The following is a 19,117-nucleotide window of genomic DNA, read 5'->3' as shown; positions in this document are numbered from 1 at the left end:
ACCGTACGGTAACAGTGTTCTCCCTCTTAGGACTCTCTCTTGTTCTATTACCAGGACCAGGCAGACAGACAGACGACAGACCGACCGACAAAGATAAGCTTTGTGTTTGTGCTCTTTCATGCATCCTTCAAAAACCCCAGGGCTCTTTGTAAACACACACAACCTTTCAATCCCCTACTTCACTCTCATGGTTCTGTTTACACATGTATACAATTACCTGTGCAAACGCTTATAGGCCTCTGAAGCTAGCCATACATTAGTCGACGACAAAAATCTTTTTCATCGTTGAAGCACTCACATTATGTGAATTGTCTGCATAATGTTGTCATCCTGAAGTCTGCGTCCGGTCTGCTCAGATTACAGAAGTGTGCTCACATTACTTGACCACTCCCTGTCCTGCTATTTCCAGATGTGTCGTGGCCCGCCTCCTACTCTGTAGCCGGGCAACGGAGGACAGGTTGCAGAAGTTGCAAGTCCAATCGTAGCACCCTCCTCACTACACAAGATACGACCAAAAATGTCAGGCATGTCAGAAAAAGCAACGGGACCTAAGATGTGGACCAGAAGAGTGCAATACCCATAATCGCACATCTTTCACCCGCTCGCATTCACATTATGCAACCTAAGAGGTCTTGGTCGGAGCCTGTGATCCCAGAAATTTGTTGTAGATCCCAAATCAGGCAAAATCGCTGTTTGAAATGGTGTAATGTATGACCAGCTTTAGGGGCCTAAAGAGACAATCAATGACGTATAGATGACAGAAAATGCAAGTAATGACTCTGATGCTTAAAGGGACAATCCACCACCAGAAATAAAAATCATGACATTACTGTCAATTTGATGAAAGCCTCTGTTCTAGCGGTGGGTAAAATAAAACATTTCCCCATGATTTAACTTCTAAGTGGTCCATCTGTGAAATCCGGAAATCGTTTAGGAACGGGTCACAGCTACGTGGTTCTCGTCACTGGAGATGACACACTATCACATTTCATAACGCTTTTAAAACAATTACCTGCACTCCAGATCGGCAAAACATTCGTTTATATCGTCATGACAACGTATATATTTCACTTAGATGTGCTCAGTCTAAACAGTGTACCAAATTATTCAACTCAGTTTCTCCTTCAAGTACCATCTCGCAATGAGCTCTGTGTCTGTGGGAAAGGGGCCATTATTACAATAGAACTGCAAATGGACTCCTAAATTGATAGCGCAGTTTGTTTACGCGATTTAACGATAGCTAGCTAGCTACTTCACATGCTGATATTGTCTTTGGTATTGTGTGTAGCTAGCTAGCCAGCTTGCCTGCCCAGAGAGAGCATTGCATTGTGAGTTTTGTAGACTTGAGCGGCAACAGATTAACACTGTCATTGGAATTGGTGGTTTGTGGTGGATTATCCCTTTAAAGCCAGTGGGAGGACTGAGAGCACCATAGAACACTGTCATCTAAAACAGCAATACGCTTTCACAATAGCAAACCCATTCAAAGGTAAGAGTACGCACATCAAAGACATTATAGCAAAGGTGTCAACCTCACTCCATGGAGGACCAAGTGTCTGCAGGTTCTCATATCTCTCTTCTACTTGATTAATCAATGAAGGTCACTGATTAGTAGGGCCAAATAAAATTTGTTTTATTTTTTGCCTGATTCCGTTCAGTTTTTCCCCCAAATACTGTTCTCTCTGTTTTGTTTTCCCCATTTTGGGGGGTGGGGGAGTTTGCTATAAAAATCACAGTTTTTTTAACATCAGGAGACCACTTTTGAGGTCTGGGAAAAATCTAAGACATTTAGAATTTTGTGTGTAGTTACCCTAATACACTGTGCACCAGCCAGAGACCCTTGTTTGGTTAGTAGTGTTTCTGTAGCACTCATGTGATTGCAGAGTTTGCTAAACAAATGGCCAGTGGATTGATGCAAATAATCATGATATTCTGCCAGGTAGGCATAGGCTACTTGGTTAACATTTAATTGAGAACATTTTTGGGAAACCTTTCCATCCACCAACAGACAATCCCTAACGGCTACATAAAGTGTAGACTAGACCTAGGCGAGCACTGCACACAGACAGGGACATTCCTGTCTTATGATTAACTTGGGCAAATTAATTAATTTTCAAATAAGTTTAAAAAATGTAGTCGATTTCCCGCTAAGTTCAAATCATTTAGTTGATTTCCTACTAAGTTCAACACACTTAGTCAACTTTATGCTAAGTTCAATACATTTAGTTGATGTCCAACTAAGTCCAATACATTTAGTTGATTTCCTACAAAGTTCAATAATAAGTTCAAATCAAACAAAGTTTATTTGTCACGTGCGCCGAATACAACAGGTGTAGACCTTACAGTGAAATGCTTACTTACAGGCTCTAACCAATAATGCAAAAAATGTATTTGGTTGAACAATAGGTAAGTAAAGAAATAAAAACAACAGAAAAACAGTAGCGAGGCTATATATACGGTATCGAGGCTACATACAGACACCGGTTAGTCAGGCTGATTGAGGTAGTATGTACATGTAGATATGGTTAAAGTGACTATGCATATATGATGAGCAGAGAGTAGCAGTAGTGTAAAAGAGGGGTTGGCGGGTGGTGGGTGGCGGGACACAAAGCAGATAGCCCGGTTAGCCAATGTCCGGGAGCACTGGTAGGTCGGGCCAATTGAGGGGGTATGTACATATGTACATGAATGTAGAGTTAAAGTGACTATGCATATATGATAAACAGAGAGTAGCAGCAATGTAAAAGAGGGGTTGGGGGGGCACACAATGCAAATAGTCCGGGTAGCCATTTGATTACCTGTTCAGGAGTCTTATGGCTTGGGAGTAAAAACTGTTGAGAAGTAGTGACGCAACCGGTCAGGATGGTCTCGATGTTGCAGCTGTAGAACCTTTTGAGGATTTCAGGACCCATGACAAATCTTTTACGTTTCCTGAGGGGGAATAGGCTTTGTCGTGCCCTTTTCACGACTGTCTTGGTGTGTTTGGACCATTCTAGTTTGTTGTTGATGTGGACACCAAGGAATTTGAAGCTCTCAACCTGCTCCACTACAGCCCTGTTGATGAGAATGGGAGCGTGCTCGGTCCTCCATTTCCTGTAGTCCACAATCATCGCCTTAGTCTTGGTTACGTTAGGATAGGTTGTTATTCTGGCACCACACGGCCAGGTCTCTGACCTCCTCCCTATAGGCTGTCTCGTCGTTGTCGGTGATCAGGCCTAGCATTATTTTGTCTGTAAACTTAGTGATGGTGTTGGAGTCGTGCCTGGCCATGCAGTCATGGGTGAACAGGGAGTACAGGAGGGGACTGAGCACGCACCCCTTGGGGGCTCCGGTGTTGAGGATCAGCGTGGCAGATGTGTTGCTACCTACCCTCACCACCTGGGGGCGGCCCGTCAGGAAGTCCAGGATCCAGTTGCAGAGGGAGGTGTTTAGTCCCAGGATCCTTAGCTTAGTGATGAGCTTTGAGGGTACTATGGTGTTGAACGCTGAGCTGTAGTCAATGAATAGCATTCTCACATAAGTGTTCCTTTTGTCCAGGTGGGAAAGGACAGTGTGGAGTGCAATAGAGATTGTATCATCTGTGGATCTGTTTGGGAGGTATGCAAATTGGAGTGGGTCTAGGGTTTCTGGGATAATGGTGTTGATGTGAGCCTTTACCAACCTTTCAAAGCACTTCATGGCTAAGGACGTGAGTGCTACGGGTCTGTAGTCATTTAGGCAGGTTGCCTTTGTGTTCTTGGGCACAGGGACTATGGTGGTCTGCTTGAAACATGTTGGTATTTCAGACTCAATCAGGGACATGTTGAAAATGTCAGTGACGACACCTGCCAGTTGGTCAGCACATGCCCAGAGCACACGTCCTGGCCCCACAGCCTAGTGTATGTTGACCTAATTAAAGGTCTTACTCACTTTGGCTACGGAGAGCGCGATCACAGTCATCCGGAACAGCTGATGCTCTCATGCATGCCTCAGTGTTGCTTGCCTCGAAGCAAGCATAGAAGTGATTTGTCTCGTCTGGTAGGCTCGTGTCACTGGGCAGCTAGCGGCTGTGCTTGTAGTCTGTAATAGTTTGCAAGCCCTGCCATATAAGACAAGTGTCTGACCTGGTGTAGTATGATTCAATCTTAGCCCTGTATTGACGCTTTGCCTGTTCGATGGTTCGTCGCAGGGCATAGCAGGATTTCATGTAAGCTTCCGGGTCCAGCACCTTGAAAGCGGCAGCTCTTCCCTTTAGCTCAGTGCGAGTGTTGCCTGTAATCCATGGCTTCTGGTTGGGGTATGTAAGTACAGTCACTGTGGGGACGACGTCCTCAATGCACTTATTGATAAAGCCAGTGACTGATCTGGTGTACTCCTCAATGCCATCGTAAGAATCCCGGAACATGTTCCAGTCTGTGATAGCAAAACAGTCCTGTAGTTTAGCATTTGTTTCATCTGACCACTTTTTTACAAACCGAGTCACTGGTGCTTCCTTCTTAAATTTTTGCTTGTAAGCAGGAATCAGGAGGATAGAGTTGTTGTCGGATTTACCAAATGGAGGACGAGGGTGTGTGGAGTGCAGGTGATACAGAATTATTTTCCCTCTGGTTGCACATTTAACATGTTGATCCTGTTCAGCTCTCTGTACCGGACGTCATTTCAAGTCACAACTTGTAGACTTGTTTACGTGTTGCTGTGTGTTTTATTGCTAACGTTACTTTGCTACCTGACAACTTTACGGTTTTTACTTTTTAATTACTGTTTATATTTTTTGTTTTTCTCTCGCTCGACTTTTTTCCCCTCATAATATACAGGAGAACGATCGCCTTACGGCAAGGATAGCTGTGCTGTAAGCCCGGCTTCAGACGCAATCGTTAGGCAAGGGTAGTTTAAGTGTAGGAAAGGATGAAACAGCGTCTGTGCCACCAATAAGTACAGATAGTAGTATAAGTCCCCGCAGCCGGACAACTTTCTCATGGCTTCTGGGAGGAAATGCTGTAGGAATGCTCAACCGGTGTCGCTCATTCAGCCGACAGAAACTTTCAACTGGTTCTCCCCATTAAGCAGTGAGTCGGAGACAGAGGCAGAGCCTTCTCTGGTCTCTACTCCTCCCGTTACGGGGTCTGAGACGCCAAAGCCTTCCACCATTAGCTCTGACAAATTGAAAACCCTAGTCATTGGCGACTCCATTACCCGCAGTATTAGACTTAAAACGAATCATCCAGCGATCATAAACTGTTTACCAGGGGGCAGGGCTACCGACGTTAAGGCTAATCTGAAGATGGTGCTGGCTAAAGCTAAAACTGGCGAGTGTAGAGAGTGTAGGGATATTGTTATCCACGTCGGCACCAACGATGTTAGGATGAAACAATCAGAGGTCACCAAGCGCAACATAGCTTCAGCGTGTAAATCAGCTAGAAAGATGTGTCGACATCGAGTAATTGTCTCTGGACCCCTCCCAATTAGAGTGGTGATGAGCTCTACAGCAGAGTCTCAACTCAATCGCAGGTTGAAAACTGTTTTCTGCCCCTCCCAAAAGATAGAATTTGTAGATATTTGGCCCTCTTTCTGGGACTCACCCACAAACAGGATGAAGCCTGGCCTTTTGAGGAGTGACAGACTCCATCCTAGCTGGAGGGGTGCTCTCATCTTATATACAAACCTAAAACAGGGCTCTAACTCCCCTAGCTCCACAATGAGATAGCCAGCCTGCCAGCTTAGTGGAGTCTGCCACTAGCACAGTCAGGGTAGTCAGCTCAGCTATCCCCATTGAGACCGTGTCTGTGCCTCAACCTAGGTTGGGCAAAACTAAACATGGTGGTGTTCGCCTTAGCAATCTCACTGGAATAAAGACCTCCTCCATTCCTGCCATTATTGAAATAGATTGTGATACTTCACATCCCAAAATAGGGCTACTTAATGTTAGATCCCTCACTTCCAAGGCAGTTTAGTCAATTAACTAATCACTGATCATAATCTTGATGTGATTGGCCTGACAGAAACATGGCTTAAGCCTGATGAATTTACTGTGTTAAATGAGGCCTTACCTCCTGGTTACACTAGTGACCATATCCCCCGCACATCCCGCAAAGGAGGAGGTGTTGCTAACATTTATGATAGCAAATTTCAATTTACAAAAAACAATGACATAGTCTCCGTCTTTTGAGCTTCTAGTCATGAAATCTATGCAGCCTACTCAATCACTTTTTATTTACATTTACATTTAAGTCATTTAGCAGACGCTCTAGCTTCTGTTTACAGGCCTCCTGGGCCATATACAGCGTTCCTCACTGAGTTCCCTGAATTCCTATCGGACCTTGTAGTCATGGCAGATAGTATTCTAATTTTTGGTGACTTTAATATTCACATGGAAAAGTCCACAGACCCACTCCAAAAGGCTTTCGGGGCCATCATCGACTCAGTGGGTTTTGTCCAACACAACTCTTTTTTTCTGTATATATATCAATGATGTCGCTCTTGCTGCGGGTGACTCTTTGATCCACCTCTACGCAGATGACACCTTTCTGTATACATCTGGCCCTGCTTTGGACACTGTGTTAACAAACCTCCAAATGAGCTTCAATGCCATACAACACTCCTTCTGAAATGCATACTCTTCAACCGATCGCTGCCCGCTCCCGCCCGCCCGACTAGCATCACTACTCTGGACGGTTCTGGAATATATACTTAGAATATGTGGACAACTATAAATACCTAGGTGTCTGGCTATACTGTAAACTCTCCTTTCAGACTCACATCAAACATCTCCAATCCAAAGTTAAATCTAGAATTGGCTTCCTATTTCGCAACAAAGCATCCTTCACTCATGCTGCCAAACATACCCTTGTAAAACTGATCATCCTACCGATCCTCGACTTCGGCGATGTCATTTACAAAATAGCCTCCAATACCCTACTCAATAAATTGGATGCAGTCTATCACAGTGCCATCCTAATTGTCACCAAAGCCCCATATACTACTACCCACCACTGCGACCTGTACGCTCTCGTTGGCTAGCCCTCGCTTCATACTCGTCGCCAAACCCACTGGCTCCAGGTCATCTACAAGACCCTGCTAGGTAAAGTCCCCCCTTATCTCAGCTCGCTGGTCACCATAGCAGCACCCGCCAGTAGCACGCACTCCAGCAGGTATATCTCTCTGGTCACCCCCAAAACCAATTCTTCCTTTGGCTGCCTCTCCTTCCAGTTCTCTGCTGCCAATGACTGGAACGAACTACAAAAATCTCTGAAACTGGAAACATTTATCTCCCTCACTAGCTTTAAGCACCAGCTGTCATAGCAGCTTACAGATTACTGCACCTGTACATAGCCCATCTATAATTTAGCCCAAACAACTACTTCTTCCCCTACTGTATGTATTTATTTATTTATTTAGCTCCTTTGCACCCCATTATTTCTATTTCTACTTTGCACATTCTTCCACTGCAAATCTACCGTTCCAGTGTTTTACTTGCTAAATTGTATTTACTTCGCCACCATGGCCTTTTCTTGCCTTTACCTCCCTTATCTCACCTCATTTGCTCACATTGTATAAAAACTTATTTTTCTACTGTATTATTGACTGTATGTTTGTTTTACTCCATGTGTAACTCTGTGTTGTTGTATGTGTCGAACTGCTTTGCTTTATCTTGGCCAGGTCGCAATTGTAAATGAGAACTTGTTCTCAATTTGCCTACCTGGTTATTAAATAAAGGTGAAATTTATATATATATATATATATATATTTTTTTTTTTATTATACTACCATACACCATATTATACCTCCAAACTACTACGGTATACTACAAAGGGAGAATGATACCCTGAAATAAAACAGTGTTCTGTTGATCGATACGCCAGTTCAACTTCAAAGGCGATAGTAGCAGGAGTGAGAGAGATGTGTGTTCCTGTGTTGAAGAAATAGTAATGAATCCACAGCTCCTCTGGACCAGAATCATGCATCCAGGCTGATTCTAGTCATAAAGAATATTAGCTATGGCATGCTGAAAATACATCAATAGGAACATGAATCCCTGGAATAAAACAGTGCTCCTTTGTTTGATATGGTAGTTCAACTTCAAAGGTGAAGTTAGCAGGAGAGAGAGAGAGAGATATGCGTAATGAATCGTCCCATGCTGCCTTCACAGCTCCTCTGGACCTGAATCATGCATCCAGGTTGATTCAAGTCATAACAAATATCAGTCTTAAATCATGTATCAATACATGGTCCATGGAATGGGAAGGGGTCGCTTGAAGTAGCTAGGGTTGTAAAGACATGATGATATCAAAAGAGAAGTTGGCTAATGAATCTTCAATAGCATATCTGTGATCTGGTAATGTGAAAGGTAGACTTCAGGGAATTTGAAATGATGCTGGTCATTTGAAACTGGCCACATCCTGTAAATAATTGGAATCATAAATAAATAATTGGATAGATTCATCGGGACAAAACATAAAGAAATTACAGGATACTAGAAAACCAATATTAGACCAAAGAGTTGACATGGTAAACAGCGTCAAAACAGCACCACGTAATTAACACAAAGTTAGCTTAGGAAAGCTGTGGGGGAAATTGTTTTAAATAAATAAAAGTCTAATTTCAACATGTTGGAGTGGATTAAAGCAGCAAGCCTCAATCAATAACACATTTACAGAAGCTCAACTTTCTCGTTCCAACCAGTTTGATCAGAGATGGAAAAGATCCCAGAGAGATAGAAACAGACCGAGAAAGAGGACAGACAGAAGAGGGGGGGGAGATCCCAGAGAGATAGAAACAGAGAGAGAGAAACAGAGAGAGAGAAACAGAGAGAGAGAGAGAGAAAAAGAAACAGAGGACAGGTCTAACAATGATAGCACAAGATCTACCCAGAGTAGGAACCACACTGCCCACGGAGGACAGGTCTAACAATGATAGCATAAGATCTACCCAGAGTAAGAACCACACTGCCCACGGAGGACAGGTCTAACAATGATAGCACAAGATCTACCCAGAGTAGGAACCACACTGCCCACGGAGGACAGGTCTAACAATGATAGCACAAGATCTACCCAGAGTAGGAACCACACTGCCCACGGAGGACAGGTCTAACAATGATAGCACAAGATCTACCCAGAGTAGGAACCACACTGCCCACGGAGGACAGGTCTAACAATGATAGCACAAGATCTACCCAGAGTAGGAACCACACTGCCCACGGAGGACATGTCTAACAATGATAGCACAAGATCTACCCAGAGTAGGAACCACACTGCCCACGGAGGACAGGTCTAACAATGATAGCACAAGATCTACCCAGAGTAGGAACCACACTGCCCACGGAGGACAGGTCTAACAATGATAGCACAAGATCTACCCAGAGTAGGAACCACACTGCCCACGGAGGACAGGTCTAACAATGATAGCACAAGATCTACCCAGAGTAGGAACCACACTGCCCACAGAGGACAGGTCTAACAGTAACAGCGCTCCTCCCACTCTACCTCCGGGGCAGTAGCAGGTAGCTGGAGTGGCTCAGGCCCTCGAAGACACATCCAGGCATGGAAACTCAAGTACAGCTCTCTCCCACGCTGGGCCCAAACCACCATTGGATGCTGCTCCTGCAGTTCTGAAGTCTTCACCACAGCATGGCCAGCCTCAGACCCAACCCCTGCCCAGAGATATACACAGCAGGCACCCATTGGAGCCCTATGGAGCCCATAGTTAATGTATGATCCCCACAGTGAGTGGATGGCAGAGGAGAGGCTTATAGACTAATGAGAGATGACATGTCACTATGTGACCCATAAGTGGCTGTGGGGTTGGAGGTAAAATCATGGGGTTTGACAGCACTTACTGTGCATGGGCCACAGTGGTAGTGACTAGCTTGAAGAGTGACTTGGCATGAGAAAGGTCGGAAGTCGGAGCTGGTGAAGTGCACTGCACTTAAAGGGAGTTAGCGCTTAGTGTAAACTTAATAGAAGTCAACTTTTGCACACTAGTAAGCAGGATTGTGTTGGAGACCACCTAAAGCGAGTCCAAGTCAAGACCGAGGCCAGAGCAATGCGAGTCCAAGTCAAGACCGAGGCCAGAGCAATGCGAGTCCAAGTCAAGACCGAGGCCAGAGCAATGCGAGTCCAAGTCAAGACCGAGGCCAGAGCAATGCGAGTCCAAGTCAAGACCGAGGCCAGAGCAATGCGAGTCCAAGTCAAGACCGAGGCCAGAGCAATGCGAGTCCAAGTCAAGACCGAGGCCAGAGCAATGCGAGTCCAAGTCAAGACCATGATTATCATTTTGTCAGATCAGCACCATAATTAAAGCTCCAAATGTAGAGTAAATCTTTGTCAATATTTCAGAAAAACATATGGATTCTTCAGCCATTCAGAAATGTTTTCTGGGGGTGAATAGAGAGCCCCTCTTCAAATGCTCACAAACCACAGTCTGTAAATAGATAAAAATACCAAATTTAAAAATTATTCAGTCCAACCCTTTTCAGCTGTGCTAACATAATTGCAGAAGGGTTTTCTAATGATCAATTGGCCTTTTAAAATGATAAACTTGGATTAGCTAACACAACGTGCCATTGAAACACAGGAGTAATGGTTGCTGATGATGGGCCTCTGTACACTTATGTAGATATTCCATAAAAAATCTGCCGTTTCCAGCTACAATAGTAATTTACAACATTAACAATATCTACAGTGTATTTTTGATCAATTTGATGTTATTTTAATGGACTTAAAAATATATATTTCAAAAACAAGTACAATTCTAAGTGATCCCGAACTTCTGAACGGTAGTGTACAAAATATGCATGTACCAGTTCACGCAGAAGTTGTCATTTCTAAAAACTGAACTTGACGTGAGAATGTGCTGATCCTCCCGCCAACTTTAGACCACGCGTACGCACAGTTTATAGTGGTTTAGGTACTGCATTTCAAGAAGGCAAAGGTAGCCTAGTAGCCTTGTGCAAATGAATGACTGACCAGGTGAATCCAGGTGAAATCTATGATCCCTTATTGATGTCACTTGCTAAATCCACTTCAAATCAGTGTAGATGCAGGGAAGGAGACAGATTAAAGAAGGATTTTTAAGCCTGGAGACAATTGAGACATGGATTGTGTATGCGCCATTCAGAGGGTGAATGGGCAAGACAAACAATTTAAGTGCCTTTGAACGGGGTATGGTAGTAGGTGTAAGGCCCACCGGTTTGTGGCAAGAACGGAAACACTGCTGGGGTTTTCAAGCTCAACAGTTTCACATTTACATCAAGAATGGTCCACCACCCAAAGGACATCCAGCCTACGCAACACAACTGTGAGAAGCATTGGAGTCAACATGGGCCAGCATCCCTGTGGAACGCTTTCAATACCTTGCAGAGTCCATGTCCCGACGAATTGAGGCTATTCTGAGGGCAAAGGGGGGTGCAACTAAATTTTAGGAAGGTGTACACTAACTATTTATTTTACCTTTGAATACTAAAATAATTAGAAATAGGCATCTATTTTCTATTATTTATTTTATTTCAATGATCATTGCGAGACCGAGTAAAGGATCTGAGACTAAGACAAGACCCGAGATATTCAATATGTGGTCTTGAGTTCTACAACACTGTTAATAAGTACATACCACATGCTTGGTGAGCTGAGCAATGATCCTATCTTTACTTCTCAGCTCCTCTCTCAGCTCCTGCACCTCCTTCAACAGCTCCTCCACCTGTAAAACACAGAGAAGACACATCTTAGTACAGCCACACAGTTTTGTTTGACCCCTACTGGCCTTAAACACACATCTCCACCCGTCCGCCGCAGGGCTGCCAAGATCTGAGCCAGAATGCAATTTGTGAATTCTCCAGAGGACGGCAGGGAACACAAAGTCTAGCCCCAAAATACACAGGGGGGTCCAATCGACCAATCACAGGTCAGAGTCACAAACCTGGCTGGGATGTTGGGATGTCTCATTGCAGGAGGGAGAGACAGACGGAGCCCGTGAATGAGAGGGGAGAGAAATAGAGGAGAGAAGAGAGAGCGGGGAAAGACAGGGGAGAGAGAGAGAGAGAGCGAGAGAGGATACAGATGACAGAGCGAGAGGGGAGAGATGGAAAGATTGTGAAAGAGGGGGGAGAGAGAGCGAGAGAGGATAGACAGATGACAGAGCGAGAGGGGAGAGATGGAAAGATTGTGAAAGAGGGGGAGAGAGAGCGAGAGAGGATAGACAGATGACAGAGCGAGAGGGGAGAGATGGAAAGATTGTGAAAGAGGGGGAGAGAGAGCGAGAGAGGATAGACAGATGACAGAGCGAGATGGGAGAGATGGAAAGATTGTGAAAGAGGGGGAGAGAGAGCGAGAGAGGATAGACAGATGACAGAGCGAGAGGGAAGAGATGGAAAGATTGTGAAAGAGGGGGAGAGAGAGCGAGAGAGGATAGACAGATGACAGAGCGAGAGGGGAGAGATGGAAAGATTGTGAAAGAGGGGGGAGAGAGAGCGAGAGAGGATAGACAGATGACAGAGCGAGAGGGGAGAGATGGAAAGATTGTGAAAGAGGGGAGAGAGAGAGCGAGAGAGGATAGACAGATGACAGAGCGAGAGGGGAGAGATGGAAAGATTGTGAAAGATGGGGGAGAGAGAGCGAGAGAGGATAGACAGATGACAGAGCGAGAGGAGAGAGATGGAAAGATTGTGAAAGAGGGGGAGAGAGAGCGAGAGAGAAGGGGGAGAGAGAGCAAGAGCATGTTTAGAAAGCCAAGGATGAAAGACAGAGGGAGATGCAGAGACAGAGATGACAGAGCAAGAGGGGAGAGACAGAAAGATTGTGAGAGAGGGAGAGAGATGAGGAGAGAGAGGGGCAAAGGAGAGAAAGAGAGCGAGAAGGGAGAGAGAGAGAGCGCGGGAGAGTGTGAGAGAGCGAGAGAGCGAGAGAGCACGTGAGGGAGCGCACGAGAGTGTGAGTGCGCGAGGGAGCGAGTGCGGAGAGCGCAAGAGAAAGAGCATGTTTGGAAAGCCAGAGGATGAAAGACAAAGGGAGATGCACAGACAGATATGACGGAGCGAGAGGGGAGAGACAAGATTGTGAGAGAGAGAGAGAGATGAGAGAGAGAGATAGGGGATAGAGAGAGATGAGGAGGGGCGAGAGAGAGAAGGGGAAGAGAGAGCAAGAGGAGAGAGCAAGGGAGTGCGAGAGAGAGAGAGAGAGCGAGAGGGGGGTGAGAGAAGGGGGGAGAGAACGAAAGGGGGAGAGAAAGAGAGAGAAAGAGCATGTTTGGAAAGACAGAGGATGAAATACGGAGGGAGATGCACAAAACACCTGTCAGGAGGGGAGAGATAATAAGCTGGGCCCGGGTCAAGGCAGCACATCAAAGGCTCAGCGCCACAGTGGGGCCCTGGCCATGCAACTTTAATGTGCCTCAGCCAAAGACGGAACGGAAGCCCCAGGCCCAGACATTCTGATGTGCTCCCAGCCCAGCCGGGGTTCCTTTGGCCGCTACCCATTGCCCACTCCCCTCCTTGGTCCCTACACTCCCTACACTCCAGCCCAGCCAGACAAACACACAGTCCATGCATGACCAACATATTAGTGCATACATGGCTATATACTGAATGTATAAATGTATTATAAATGCATGTTGGCTCCTGCTCCAACGCCGTGTGGTGTGAGTGCATGCTAGGCAATCCAGTCATAGGGAGCCTCTGGTTTGGAGCCTTCTCCATCCATGTCAATAAACTGAGCTGAGCTGAGCTGCTGTCGTACAGAAGGGTTCTGCTGGCCCCCAGGGAGGGGGATGAGAGCTGTGGGTTGGACCATGTTGTTAGGGTCTTTGTGGTTCAGGTTAATCTTGCTCGCCCTCGTTGGTGTCATGCCAGCACCCCCCCCCCCTCGCTCTTACCCACTCTCTCTCGCCCATCTCACTCTCTTTCTTTCTCGGCTTAGCTTTCCCTCTCCCAGACAGACATGCTACGCTAAGCTGGTTGAGACAGAGAGGCAGGGGCATTGTGACATCGAGAGGAGAAGGAACAGAACAGACTACCCCTTGTTTGAGTCATTTAAAAAGGGAGATTCGAGGTAAAGAGAAGCAATGTGCCCAGAACATGCAGGCAATTGCAAACGCTCACAATAGACACACACATTGGATTCCAGGTTCAAAAAGGTAATATACCAAAACAAGCAGCCACACACAAACAGACCTAGCGCTGACACAGTGACAAAGATACCCAGAGAATGGAGAATGTACTATTTCCCACAGCGTACACAAACAGGGTATGTACACAAACAATAAACAAACCAAACCACTAAGGCCATGTGTACACAAACAGAAGATGGTACTGGTAACATCAGGATAAACAGCTTTGGACAAATAACTACAACATGGACCAAATCCACTGTCTACATGGGGTTTGTTTGACAGTACACTTTCTATTGTAGTCCAGTGTGTGTGTGTGTGTGTGTGTGTTTAAACAGTCGGCCTTACCTGTCGAGCTCGAATGGGGTCCTCTCTGGATTCTGGACTCAATGTATCCAGAGTGTTGTCCATCTCACTACCAACCTCCACCTAGACAACACCACCAAAACATGTTAGGCTTGTTACTTGCTGACTCACTCATGTTCCAGAGGGAGAGGGTAGAGGGTCTGCCATGACTAACATATACATTTTATATTTATTTAGTCAACTGACGTATACCTTTGAGATTTTTTTTGTGGCTATAAAGAGCAATTGTTTGGCTGGGGCAGGGCTTATAACAGAAGGCTGGCTCGTCAACAGCAGGGACTGTGTCCCAGCATTATAATAGCTGTGCTTGTATCTTTGTGACTCTTGCACACACTCAACTGAATAAACTCTCCAAACTCCTACCACCTCCACTCCACCCCCTGGGTTGGGCCTAACTATGCCAGGAGTGGTTTTAGCATGTCTTGCTAACAAAAGCACTTAGAGTGCTCACACACTGCTCAGTAAGCCACAGAGTCAAAAGTTTGAAGGCATTAGGTGCACTTTATGTAGACCCAGTGACATGGGCTGTTTTTACAGAACACCCTCCGTTTGATAGAACTGTCGTGTCTTTACTATCATTAACTGAAGACTGACAGTTTTTAAATCAAAGATTGTCTGTAATTAGTTACTGCGCGATCAACTGATTAATCACGTAACTAATTAACTAGGAAGTCGGGGCACCAAGGAAAAATATTCAGATTACAAAGTTGTAATTTCCTAAAATAACTTTTCAGATATTCTATCTGATCAATTAGTCTTCGAATTAATTAATTATTTACTTTACCTCACGTCAGTCTCATTCCAAATGTCGTAAATTGTTGGTTATCTGCACGAACCCAGTCTTCACTATGAGTCATCCATACATCAATTGTCTTAAATCATTTAGTTATTACTAACTAAGTAGTTCACAGAAATGCATAAACAAACAAACACGGAAAATGTGGTTACATTAAATTATAGGAGAATGTGCCCTAGTGGACTAAACCTGCAAGGCGGCTTGTTAGACAAAAGGGGGACGACTACGAAGTCACTGCAGTTAATGATTATAACAATTGAAATGCTAATCCTTTGCACATGAACGCTCACTCATTCGGGAACAATTGCAATCAATATTTATATTTATGCTCGGTGTGTCGTCTTGATCGCTGGTGAAAAGTTTGTGTCTTTTGTAGAATTGTCCGTCTCTCTCCCTCTCGGGTTGTGGTTAGAGGGGATATTTCAAAGTGACATTCATTCATATGTTATAGAACTTTTATTAAACGGGTGTTGAGCGTTCGCAAATTCATCAGTTATTATGCGCTCTGGCACACTCAGACAAGAGTGCTCTGAAATCGGAGTAGATAGCCAGAGGGAATTTATGAACGCACCCTAGGTTATCGTTCATCTTTGTGCTAACATTGAGATTGTGCCATTTCCATGGCAACGTTTCATCTGACAGAGAGAAAAGGAATATCTTGTGCATTAGCAATGGCATGGGCTGCAGCCGCTACACATTCAAAGAGCTCTTTTAGTGTCAATCAGGCTTTCAATAAAGATATTCTGACACACAAGATGTCGCGCTATCCACATTTCAACAAGCACCAAAGAGTTACTACATGTCTGATCATAGAGTGATGAAGTGTTTTGTGCGACACTTACTATTGAAGAGGAGTGGAGAGGAGGATGATACTGTATAGCAATACGAGAGGCACACAAGATGTAGAAAAGTCAGAAAAGGGGCCGTCTGTCTCCAGCTATGTCTGAACCCGTTATTTCCCTCCAATACCTCATCCTCTCAAATCCCAGTCGTCTCAGTGCATAAGTAGGAGGGAGTCTGAAAGCTGCTCTTCAATTTGGCCGTCATTGTAAATAAGAATTTGTTCTTAACTGACTTGCCTAATTAAATTAAATAAAAATACACACTGCCTGGAGCTCAACAATGGAGCTCAGCTCAGCTCCCTCAGAGGGTGTGGATCTAAGATGGCCTGACTTCCCCTCCACTTAGTACTTGTGTTACAAAGAAAACCCAAACCGTTGGCAGCAGATCCACAAGTTCTGCCATGAGAGGTGACTGTATAGTTCCCTTAAGGAAAAGCACCTTTAGTCAATCTGCTTTCTTTGTGAGAGCTTCCCATGTCTGGAACACACTGCCATCAGACACACAACTTCACCAACTATCACACCTTCACAAAAAACATGAAGACATGGCTAAAGGCCAATCAGGCTTGTGAACATAATCCCAAGCTGTGTATTGCCGCTTTCCATGTTGTCAGTAGCTTGTGAGGTGTGGAAACACTTAGTTGCTTTTTGTGCTATTTCTCTGTCTGCGTACTGCTCGTCCTGTGTTTCTCTGTATGCGTGCTACGTGCAGCTCGTCCTATGTTTCTCTGTCTGCGTGTTGCTTGTCCTGTTTCTCTGTCTGCGTGCTACGTGTTGCTTGTCGGAATGTTTGTCTGCGTGCTACGTGATGCTTGTCTGATGTTTGTCTGCATGCTACGTGTTGCTTGTCCTATATTTTCGGTGTCTGCGTGCTACGTGTTATTTGTCACATGTTTCTCTGTCTGCGTGCTACGTGTTGCTTGTCCTATATTTCTCTGTCTGCGTGCTACGTGTTGCTTGTCCTATGTTTCTCTGTCTGCGTGCTACGTGTTGCTTGTCCTATATTTCTCTGTCTGCGTGCTACGTGTTGCTTGTCCTATATTTCTCTGTCTGCGTGCTACGTGTTGCTTGTCCTATGTTTCTCTGTCTGCGTGCTACGTGTTGCTTGTCCTATGTTTCTCTGTCTGCGTGCTACGTGTTGCTTGTCCTATGTTTCTCTGTCTGCGTGCTACGTGTTGCTTGTCCTATGTTTCTCTGTCTGCGTGCTACGTGTTGCTTGTCCTATGTTTCTCTGTCTGCGTGCTACGTGTTGCTTGTCCTATGTTTTTCTGTCTGCATGCTACGTGATGCTTGTCCTATGTTGTTCTGCATGTGCTCACTGCTCATTATTTGTCTGTATTGTTATTGTAATCGTTTTTAATAACCTGCCCAGGGACTGCGGTTGAAAAATTTGTCAGCTGGCCAAAACAGGCACTTTTACTGAAACGTTGATTCATGTGCACTAACTATCCCTGTAAAAATACAAATAAACTCAACTCACCTCACCCTTGGCAGTGATTACAGCTGTGAGTCTTTCTGGTCAAGTTTATTTTTGTCGTGTCTACACTTGACACTGACATGTGACTTCTGCAATCAGAATGTGAAGATCGCATTGAAAAGACAGTTTGTGATCTAATTGCGTTCAGATCTAGCTGACCACTTCAGGTGGTGGTCACGGATGCATCGTGTGCAGATTTCTCCTCAGTCTGGACGTAATCAGGGTACCGAAAGCGCATACAGTGGACAACTGTCACGCCTTGGTCTTAGTATTTTGTGTTTTCTTTATTTATTTGGTCAGGCCAGGGTGTGACATGGGTTTATTTTGTGGTGTGTAGTTGTATTGGGGATTTAGTAGGTATTGGGATTGTGGCTGAGTAGGGTTGTCTAGGAAAGTCTATGGTTGCCTTGAGGCGGTTCTTAATCAGAGGCAGGTGATTATCGTTGTCTCTGATTGGGAACCATATTTAGGCAGCCATATTCTTTGAGTGTTTTCGTGGGTGATTGTTCCTGTCTTTGTGTTTGCACCAGATAGGGCTGTTTCGGTTTTCATTATTTCATTTTCGTTATTTTTGTAGTTTCTGTATGTATAGGTTTTCCTTCATTAAAATATATCATGAATCATCATCACGCTGCATTTTGGTCCGATCCTTGTTCTACCTCTTCGTCAGAGGAGGAGATAGAAGAGAGCCGTTACAACAACGTCATCAGCACTCCTCCAACAAGTCTCCAGAAAAAACGTGTGTTTTGGGAACGAGGCACCTTTCCATTTTAACGTTGGAGGAAATACGTTCCTAGCGTGTGACGGATGTGCTTGCTGGACTCATAAATGCTAACTAGCTAGCTAATGTTTAGTAAAAAAAATTATGCTAACTGGTTTGTAATCCCTGTGTTGCGTGCTAGCTACAGAGGTTAGCTGGCTAGTTAGCTACAGTAATTAGCTACTGCCATCAGTTGCTGTTGTGCTATTATAATAGTTTGTCTATACCACTGTTTGTAGAATGCATACTCGCATTTGAATATAGTGCGGGAAAAAGGAATCCGGCTACAATAGACGCGGTCAAAATTCTATGATCAGATTATTAAAGCTGCATGAACTTTCAAGTCTAAACAAGGCCTATGAGCTTTGCACATCTGGATTGTACAATATTTGCACATTCTTCTTCTTAAAATTCTTCAAACTCTGTCAAGTTGGTTGTTTATCACTGTTTGACAGCCATTTTCAAGTCGTCATAGATTTGCAAGCCAATTTAAGTCGAAAATGTAACTAGGCCACTTAGGAACATTCGATGTCGTCTTGGTAAGCAACTCCAGTGTATATTTGGCCTTGTTTCAGGTTATTGTCCTGCTGAAAGGTGAATCTGTCGCCCTGTGTCTGTCAGAAAGCAGACTAAATCAGGTTCTCTAAAATTTTGCCTGTGATTAGCTCTATTCCGTTTATTTTTATCCCAAAAAACACCCTAGTCCTTGCCAAAGACAAGCATACCATGATGCCGCCACCACCATGCTTGAAAATATGAAGAGTGGGACTCAGTGCTGTGCGGTGTTGGATTTACTGCAAACA

General features: G+C 44.7%; 1 protein-coding gene across 2 annotated transcripts in view; it reads right to left on the bottom strand.

Moving 5' to 3' along the window:
• LOC115106388 (serine-rich coiled-coil domain-containing protein 2-like) overlaps positions 1-19,117 on the bottom strand; it is a 130,124-nt gene that overhangs the window by 34,728 nt on the left and 76,279 nt on the right. For both annotated transcript variants that reach the window (XM_029629065.2, XM_029629068.2), the window contains exons 7-8: positions 14,422-14,502; positions 11,584-11,670 (exon numbers count right to left, since the gene is read on the bottom strand). In XM_029629065.2, the coding sequence (XP_029484925.2) occupies positions 11,584-11,670; positions 14,422-14,502 (168 nt within the window). The remainder of the gene's footprint in view (positions 1-11,583; positions 11,671-14,421; positions 14,503-19,117) is intronic.

The sequence above is a fragment of the Oncorhynchus nerka genome, linkage group LG23, assembly GCF_034236695.1.
Source record: "Oncorhynchus nerka isolate Pitt River linkage group LG23, Oner_Uvic_2.0, whole genome shotgun sequence".
NCBI lineage: Eukaryota > Metazoa > Chordata > Actinopteri > Salmoniformes > Salmonidae > Oncorhynchus > Oncorhynchus nerka.
Note: the sequence above shows the minus strand (reverse complement) of the source record. Positions and strands in the feature narration are given on the sequence as shown.